The sequence below is a fragment of the Rhododendron vialii genome, chromosome 5a (assembly GCF_030253575.1).
Source record: "Rhododendron vialii isolate Sample 1 chromosome 5a, ASM3025357v1".
Taxonomy (NCBI): Eukaryota; Viridiplantae; Streptophyta; class Magnoliopsida; order Ericales; family Ericaceae; genus Rhododendron; species Rhododendron vialii.
In genome coordinates, this window is record NC_080561.1 from 32,347,228 (window position 1) to 32,357,116 (window position 9,889).

Consider the following 9,889-nt stretch of genomic DNA (forward strand, 5'->3'; position numbering starts at 1 on the left):
TCTCATTGGCCACTATTTTTTGTTGTGAATCCTTAGTTTTTCTTTTTCCTTTTTTGCTTAGCAGACTTCCTGATTGCTGAACTGCTTATCCATAAGGTTGCTGCCCCTTACCACATTTGTGGCCAGATCATGATTTTCTCCATTATGCTAGAAGAACTCAGCTTAGTTAAACTTGTGTCTCAACTTGGGTTGGGTGCATGAATTCTTTTCTTCTGGGGCCTGGTTGTTTGATGGAACTAACATTGATGCATATATAATTTCCAAAATTTATAATCCCATTAAATTGATAGTGACGAGATTAACAATACCGCAACCTCTGATCATATTTATGTTCCATATTTTGCAAGTTATATATCGCATAGATACTTAATCTGGGCCGTGAAATTTTACCTAAACACCAGATATAAAGTTTTAAGATTTACAAACAAACAAATAAGACCTTAGTGTTCATGGAAAGCAGTATCTCTTAAGAAAGGGATTCATTATTTCTAGATGTCAGGCTCAGGAGCGACTCCACTATTTTTACAGTACTTTTTAGCATTTTGATTCTCGCCTTCAATTAATTCCAGCAATTTCATTTCCCGTAGTTGTGATTTCAAAGCATTTCGATTCCAATCTTCAGTCTATCTCCAACAATTTAATTTCGGTTGCAGTAATTTTGAAGGTCCACTATTGATCAACTATTATTCTACTCACATTGTTGTTTGGTTGTTCTTATTGATTCATTAGAATTGTAGCACTGGGTTCCAGCATTTAATTTCTCCTTTTGATTTTTACTACTTGTAATTCTTCTCAAAAAGTACTCTTCTTTGAAGCAAAAGACCTTCAACACAATCACCTCGAGTATGTTCGGCTTGTATCATTCTTGTAAAGACAGAACTGGCACACCCACAATTGTTATTTTTTATCCTAAGCACACAATCTAGCCCACTCACAGACAAAAACATACAAGGCTGATAACATGAATCGAATGAATATGAGAGGAAATTGTAGTCAAATTTGTAATATTGCACCGTCGAACCTCAAATCGCTCCCGATCAACATCATAATTGTTATTTAACTTTCCACTGATCACCATCACATAAGGTACAACAGGTGTGAATTCCATGCAACTCTGAGGTACTTCAAAGAAACTACCAAGAAAACACCCCAAGAGCACATAGCCAAGGTTAGATATCAAAATCACGCGGAAGCATGATAGTACTTGGCTTACCTTTATCGTGTTTGGTCTGAAACAGAAATATCAGGTGAATCACTTTCTTTGATCATGAACAAATCTACTCCAACAGTGAAATAACACGAGTCTTTGCCTTTGAATTTCAGAGTACAATAGCTTCTGAGTATTGTTCTCAGCAGAGATAAAGAGAGGAAGAGAAGAAATGTTGGTTTTGTTCTGGGCTTGCTTTAGAAGAGATACAATATGTATGGTTTCTACACATATCTCCACATCAATGGAAGTAGTGGCTCATCCATCTGACACAAGGGATCAATTTCATAAGTAGCAGCTCACTCAGGGGGCCGACAGTGGGCACAAACACTGAAATACCCTAGGTTGCCTAAGTTTATAGATTTGCTACGTTTCGAACTTTTTCAATAACCAACCCACAATCGATATCTCAACCCAATCAGTGGAAAGTTAAACAATTTAAGCTATAACTTAAATTTCATTGCAAAACACCAATACAAGGCTAAGGGGCATACCTCAGAACAATAATAAAACCCCGAAGAAACTAAACAGGCCTAACAACTGGAAACAAGACCAAAGAAACAGGGATCTTCATGTTCCATCTGCACTGGCTTTTGATAGCAATGTGTATCAACTTGACCCATAGAGTATCTGATTTCTTGCACACAGACCATATATGCCTTGCCGTGGAGGCTTTATTCCATTCCCTTAACTTCCTAAAGCCAAGACCCCCTTCTTCCTTGGGTAAACAAACAGATTCCCAACGGACTTTGGCTCCAGAAGTCTTCAATTCTGGTCCAGACCAGAAGAAAGCTCTTAGGGTACTCTCCACTTCCTTCAAAACCTTTTGAGGGATAACAAACAAAGAGCTCCAATACACTTCTATACTGAAAATAACATAATTTTTAAGTTGGGCTCTACCTCCATATGGCAATAGCCTAGTAGTCCAAGACTGAACTCTGGCAAAAAAATTCTGCTAGAACATTACAATCTTTGGCCCTGAGTCTAGTGGGGATTAGAGGAACCCCAAGGTACTTCACAGGAAAGGACCCCTCAGAAATTGCCATAATACTCTGTAAATGAGCTTTAACTTGGTCACAAACTCCAGCATAAACAATACTACTTCTCTGTAGATTAGGCTTGAGGCCTGCATAAGAGTGAATAACAGTCCCCTTTTATCCATTGACACACCCTTTTTTGTCTTTATTCACGTGAAAGTACTAAATTGCGCCCTTCATATGAAAAAAAAGTGACCAAAGAGGTAAGGGTAATGTAGTCATTTTATATGAATAAAAGACAAGAAAGAAGTGCCAATGGATAAAAAGGGAGTGTGAATATTTTAGGGAAGTTGTGCAATTAGTTTTTTTAATTTGTTTATAATAATAGTAGAAGCCCAATGGTGCAATCCCACCCGAGGCCCCAAAATAAAAGAAGTCGGCCATGGGTTCACCATCCCACCCGTTCGCCCCTAGTCACCCCTATCTTTTGCACCCTCATCTCTTGGTGCATCTCCTGCGAACAATAAGAAAATAATCAAAAAGAGACAGGAGCCCCCTTGAGTAAGAAAGGACATGCTTTCATGAGAGGAAAAAGTGACAAGCTTGGCTGAGTCTGTTCTAAAACTGATTTTTAGTGTTTATGATAGCTTTACAAAAGGTATTGGAATAAAAAAAAATTAAAAAAAAAGTACAACACCCCTTAGTGTGAGAACCCAAATATTTTAAAGGCTATCAATATACTACATTTTTAACTAATAATAGAAGTACACTTCGCAGATTGTATCACACCCTCACACATGCGTGACATACTTGACAACTACAAAACCATCTGGACGTCTTGTATCCGCTAATTAAAAAATGTCAAACCCATGAATACTACAGTAAAATAGATTTCATACAGGATAAAAAAATAAATAACTTAAAACAGAACACACATTAAGATCTCAAATCCAGAGCACAAATGAGAGCTTATTTAGTCTGGTTCTAGTAAAGCTTGCCTCTTGTCCCCCATAATAATGAACCTATTCAAGAGGGGGTATATATTTTGGCTATTTAAGCGGTTTATGTGCTTAAGTTTTGCATATGATGCTGAGTCTGGTAAATGACCCCTTACTAGGATCTTAGTAAGTTGAATTCTTGGTACCACTTGCCTGATTATCCCAAAAAATGTCTTAACGTAACGGAAATTGATGACAAGTTGAACAGTAACAAACAGACTGGCTGATACACATAGTGCAATCTCTGCTATGCAAGCACAAAATTCCCGAACTTGTTCTGAAGGTACCTTGTGATCATGACCAAGGAGCCTGATGCAAGAAACAAAAAACACGCCCATAAACTTTTGCCTGTCATCAAACTATGCTACTCTGATGCCAGGCAAGAGGCACACTGGGATTTCATCAAAACCATATGTTGATGTAAACAACTAGCAAGGAAAGTTACCCGGTATATAGTTCCAATAAATCCCAAAGTCTGAATATGTGGCAAGGAACAGCAATGCATAGCTAAAGAAATGATGAATAAACGTTAGCACTAAGTCAATGACGTTGTGGAAATTAGAAAAAACAACAGGTGGAGTAGATAAGACATCAAAGAATATGCTGGGTTCTAGCTATTAAAGAGGACTTCATTATTCAGTTTCAATGTTCTTTGCGCATATAGGTCATGTCAGAATAGATGAGCAACAGAATTAAGCTATGATTTCAAATTTCATTCACTTTCTTTTACTTTTCAAGCGTGGGGATGGTACTATGGATGTGATGGGTAGTAGTAGCAATCATTGAACGTGTTCCTTGTCACATGGTCATGTATCAAATCAGTACCATAAAAGGTATTTCCCTCCTTTGATTTGTATTCAATACCTTCACAATTCAGTACCCTCATTTTATAGGTTCATAGAGTGTAATTCACATCTCTCGCTCTATGTGTGAATGTGTGTAAACATTTGGTATGCAATAAAAGAGTTGCAAAAGCCTATTTCCTGCTTTTTAATTACCGGTTGTCCAATGAGCTATGATGCACGGACACGGACACGGAAATTCTAAAAAAATGGGGATACGGACATGACAGGACGTATATATTTAATTAATTAATTATAATATATATAATATATATTTCAATTTTTGATAATAGCAATCTCATTGAGTGATTCATAACAGAATTCTTAATGATTGATGCATCATTTGTGAGAGTTTATATGATATATTAGATAAGAAAGGTCATGTATTAAGTTAATTGTGAAAGTCAGAAATAGATCTACAAAATGCCGTCCTAAGATTATCAATAACTGAGAGAGAGAGAGAGAGAGAGAGAGAGAGAGAGAGAGAGAGAGAGCAGTGAAGTTGTTTGCAGATAAGGGTTTAGTTCGCTGGAGATATGTTCTTTCATAGCTTTAATTACGTTTTAGATTAACATGTCAACCTCAAAAAATGATAGGAAAGAAATCAAAGCTTTAAAAAAAAATTTTTGATAAGTAAATCAAAGCTTTTAAATTCCAACTACGCCTTGTATATAATATCTTCAAATAACTACTATAATAACAAAATATCCACCAGGGTCAAACTTGAACATCATGTGGGGTGATCCCTCGTATTCCCCATCATAAAGCTTGTGAATTCACAACTAAAAAGGAATTTAACTGATCTAAGAAAGAACAGGGTCGGTGAGAGCAACACACAACCTTCCGCTACCACTTAACAATATTAGACTATGTGAATCATGCTATTGATCCCTCCAAGGGCCAGTGAAAGAAAATCGCCTGTACACTAAATAATTAATAGGATCAGGGGAAAAAAAAGGTGTATTCAATTCAACGGAATACTTGCAAATGCACAGACAGTAGTACAACCCATTTCAGTGCTGCTGTTTAATAGAAGAGAACTTAGTCTGATTCTTGTAAAACTTGCCTCTTGTCCCCAATAATAATGAACCGAACGGAAATTCATGAGGAGGTATAATTTGGCTATTTGAGCTGTTTCTGTGCTTAAGTTTTACCTACGATGCTCAATCCAGTGAATGGCCCCTTGCTAGGATCTCAGTAAACTGAATTCTTGGTACAACTTGCCTGATTATCCCCAAAAATATCAAATGTAACTACAATTGGCTCAAGTTGAAAGCTAACAAAACAGACTGGCTAATACACATGGTGCAACTCTGATATAGCCATGCAAGTATAGAATTTCCGAACTTGTTCTGCAGGTAACATGTCATCATGACCAAGGGAGCGCTGTTCAAAAAAATATTTTGCTGTTCAAAAAAAATCATGACCAAGGGAGCCTGATGCAAGAAACATAAACATGCCTACAAAACTCTTGCCTGGTATCAAACTATGCTACTTTGATGCCAGGCAAGAGGCACACGGGAATAAAACAATAAGTTGAAGTGAATAAGTACCAAAGAAAGTTACCGTGTACATAGTTCCAATAAATCCCAAAGTTTGAATACGTGGCAGCCTGCAGGGAACGGCAACGCATAGCTACAAAAGTGATGAACAAACAATTAAACTTCAGCACTAAGTCAATGAACTAGTGGAGAGTATGAAGAACAAAGGTTTAAAGGTGGAGTACCTGCCTTTAAAAAATTCAAAAAAAGAAAAGAAAAGGGTGGAGTACCTAAAACATCAAAGGATATTCTGGGTCCTAACTAATAACGAAGACTTTACTATTTAACTTCACTATCTAACTAAAAAAGAGGACTTCATTATTTAAATACTGTTCTGCAACTTGAAACTATCAATACCATAAGAAGAAAGGTGGTTCCAAAATTGAACATCACTACGACAAGATTTTTGTAGGTACCTAGAACTCCTTCAAATTGACTGCCAGAAACATGGGGCTGAACTTTTTTTTTCCACAAAAAGAAAGCATCGGATGGATTTTCTCCGTAGTTTGCATCAAACCCATTGCCTGTTGTAAGCATCAAAACCAACACTCAATCCGGGACAACTATTCAATGCTTCTACTGCAGATTTTCTATAACCACTATAGCATGAAGGGTGATCACATTTTCCTCAGAAGCATGAGAATTCTAGTTCTCAACTCATGGAACCTTGTCAACGCAAAATCGTTACCAAATGTCACTCTACCAGTAATCACCACAAGAACAGGTTCCATCTTTGAAGTGATGGAATCGATTTGCATCTCTTAACACAATTTCACGTTGGGAAACCTGTGATATATGTTTGATTGCATTATGGCAATCCCCACAAACTCGAAGGTTTTTTATCACCCGGACTACCGTAGATGGAGATGTGATTATCAGTCCAAAAGCTATAGCTAGCTTCTCACTATGGTAATAGAGAGCTCGCTCTTTTTCTTCTTCCTCCACATCAAGCAGCACATAGTCAGTGTCGGGGACATATCCTTTCTTTTTAATCCTTGTTATCAAATCCTCCACCTTATCATATATCATGTCAGCTTGTGGATGTGACCTATCATCCACCACAAACAAATGCAATTTATTTTTTACATCTATCCAACTAAATCCTGGATCCTTCTTAACATTCTTTCTCATCATTCCATTCCTAGCATCCTCCATCTGACCCCATTGATTGCCAGCAGCATAGATATTAGATAAAAGAACATAAGCTGCTGAGTCAAATGGCTCTAAATCCAAAAGTCTACTGGCCACACGTTTTCCAGTTTCTGAGTCACCTAGAACCCTACAAGCACCAAGCAGGGCTCTATACATTGAAGCGGATGCTTTAAAAGGCATTGATGCAATAAGCTTTTCTGCCTCTTGAACACGTCCTGCACGACCAAGAGCATCAACAAGGCAAGAATAGTGCTCAATCTCTGGTTGAATACCATGATCTTGATGCATTGAATGGAAGTACGAGTAAGCTTCAGAAATTAAGCCAGAATGGCTGCATGCGGAGAGAACTCCAACAAATGTAACTTGATCAGGCTTTATACCAAGAAGCTTCATATCTTTGAATAGCTTGAGAGCTTCACAGGCATGCCCGTGTTGAGCTAAACCTACCATCATGGCATTCCACAAGGCAATATTTTCAAAACCTATCCTTCTAAATAGTCGATATGAATCTTCTATGTTGCCACATTTTGCATACATGTCAATAAGAGACGTCCCTACATAAGTGTCAGAAGCACAATCCAGTTTGATCACATTGGCATGAATTTGTCTTCCTTGTTCCAATGCTGTTAAGCAAGAGCTGGCTTTGATGAGCGTAGCAAAGGTGTATTCATCAGGGGGTACATCAGACTGCCTCATCCGATGGTATATTGAAAGTGCAAGATCCTCTTCTCCATTTTCCACACACCCCGAAATAATAGCTGTCCAAGCAACATCATCTGGCGAAGGGATTGCTTGAAAAACGTTATGCGCATCCCCCATCTCTCCACATTTAATATACATGTCAAGAATACTACCACCGACACATAAATCCAAATCAACCCCAAGTTTTAGGGCATGACCATGAATTTGCCTACCTTGTTCTAAGTCTACCAAGCAACCACAGGCTTTTGCAGCAGTAGCTATCGTGATCTCATCAGACCTCTCTCCTCTTCTGTGCATTATATTGAAGAGTCTTAATGCTTTGCAACTGTCGTCGCAAGTAATGTACCCAAACATCATGGCATTCCATGAGGCTAAATCAAATCCGTCTTTACTTTGCAGAAGCAACTCTGCCTCTTCCGTCCTTCCTGCTCGAGAGTAAACATCAATTAGTGCTGTTGAAACAAAATTGCCAGCTATGATCCCCGTTTTAAACGCATAAACATGAATTTGTTCACCAAGAGAAAATCCTGCAGTGAGTGAAGAGCATGCCCTCAAAACACTTGCTAATGTATAGTGATCTGGCCTGAAGTTGTCATCCAACAGACCTAGATAGAAGGTCACAGATTCCTCCTCTAAACCACTTTGTGCACAACTAGTTATCACTGAGTTCCATGAAACTAAATCCCGTTCCTCCATGCTTGCAAATACTTTGAGTGCAACACTAAGGCACCCGGTCTTTGAATACATGTTAATAAGGCTATTTGCAACTGTAACATCTAAATCCAAACCCAATTTCACTGTCATACAATGAATCTGCTGTCCCAACTCCGAGTCATTAATCCCAGAAACGGCAGCAAGACAAACAACTAGTGTCACGCCATCGCGGCCTACTTTTGATCTATTCATTACCAAAAAGCATTCAGCAGCAGAAAAATGATCACCAGCTCTGTTATAATCAGACAACTTCTTATTCCACGAATAAACATCCGAAACTTTACCGTGCAGAAACAGTTTAGTCGCATAAGCTCGAACTTGCTCCACAAAATCGTTGCTGCTTTCATCACGAACATCTCCCAAGCCCCCGGTAAAAACACAACTCACACTAAGGTCATCTGGACGCAATCCACTACGATGAAATTCAACGAAAAGTGCAAACGCATCCTCCTCGAGCCCCATTCGCATAAACGCCTTTACCATTACGTTCCACAACACCGCATCCTTTTCGGATCCAGGCATCTCATCGAACAAAGCCCGGGCAGTCCTCACCTGCCCGAACTTTGCATAAATGTTCACAAGCGCGCCCGAAACAAACCCATCCCGACCCAACCCGATCCTAACGGCATACCCGTGAAGCGCTTCCGCGGCCACCACGTGACCTGATACAAGACACAACTTCAAAACAGGTGCTAAGCTGAGCTTGTTAATGGCTTGGGAAAGGGGAGAAACCCTAAGAAGGCGAAAGAGCCGGAAACCCTCTAGAAAATGTTCACACGCTTCCCTCTCCTCCTCCTTGGAGAAGGAAAGGGCAGCGTGTGCGGCGAGGATCGAGTTCCAGGTGACGATGTCTCGGTGGGGAGTTTTGTCGAACAGGCGGCGGGCGGAGGAGAGGGAGTGGCATTTGGAGTAGGCGGTGATGAGGGCGTTGGTCAGGAAAGGGTCTGTTGTGGTTGAGGAGGTGTGGCCGGAGGTTATGATGAGGGCGTGAATGCGGTCGGTCGAGGTTCGGGAGGTGGCGGCGCGGAGGAGAGAGAAAAACTGTGATTGTGTGTAGGTGTGGAAGGAGAATGGAGGAGGCGAGGACGGGGGAGGAGGAGGAGAGAGAGAGGAGAGTCGGAGGAGAGAGAAAAATGGTGGCGTTGGAGGAGGAGGAAGAGGGGGAGGGTGAGAGGTGGGTTTGGCGAGTGAGGAAATGTTGGTGCAACCTCGTAGCATTACTTGGCCTCGGCCGCCGTTTTCGGCTCAAGCTTTGTGTTCTACTCCTGTGTAGTAGTAGAGTTCATGTCAGGAGGACCCATCCGAAGAATCGGCGACTACTTGGCCGCTTTGTTGACCGCTGCGCCGGCGGTCACAGTGGTAGCATCGACGACTCCACGCCGTCAATTAGAGAGAGAGAGAGAGAGAGATGCATTGGTTTGCGCAGGGCAGGAACGGACGCACAGTTGAGGCCCAGCATTATTTTTAAATTTTTAAATTTTTTTGAGACATGTTGTACTCTCGCACTACATTACTTTAATTAGAAAGAACACACACTGAATAGTCGAATAATGGGAAACTTGTAAGCCAATATTACAATTTTGCATTTTCCTATTATTATTAATTTTAAAAAGGACAATCGTATTACAAAAACTAAAAATATTAGGAAAAGTAGCATTATTTTTTTCAAAACTATTAGTTTTTTTTTTACCAATATTTTGTACATCAGTAAGTAATTAGCGGATAATTAATGTGTTATTTAACAATTAGGAGAGCT

General features: G+C 39.7%; 1 protein-coding gene across 2 annotated transcripts; it reads right to left on the minus strand.

Moving 5' to 3' along the window:
• Positions 1–2,532: 2,532 nt before the first annotated feature.
• Positions 2,533–9,581, minus strand: LOC131327204 (pentatricopeptide repeat-containing protein At4g33170). 2 transcript variants are annotated; one of them, XM_058360249.1, is made up of 3 exons: positions 5,982–9,581; positions 5,591–5,659; positions 2,533–2,698 (listed from the first exon to the last, which is right to left on the minus strand). In XM_058360249.1, the coding sequence occupies exon 1, from the start codon at positions 9,349–9,351 to the stop codon at positions 6,265–6,267; it is 3,087 nt and encodes a 1,028-aa protein (XP_058216232.1). In that variant the 5' UTR covers positions 9,352–9,581; the 3' UTR covers positions 2,533–2,698; positions 5,591–5,659; positions 5,982–6,264. The 2 variants fall into 2 exon arrangements, with proteins under 2 accessions (XP_058216232.1, XP_058216231.1); XM_058360248.1 differs by lacking the exon at positions 2,533–2,698 and having other exon boundaries at positions 4,715–5,659.
• Positions 9,582–9,889: the final 308 nt, after the last annotated feature.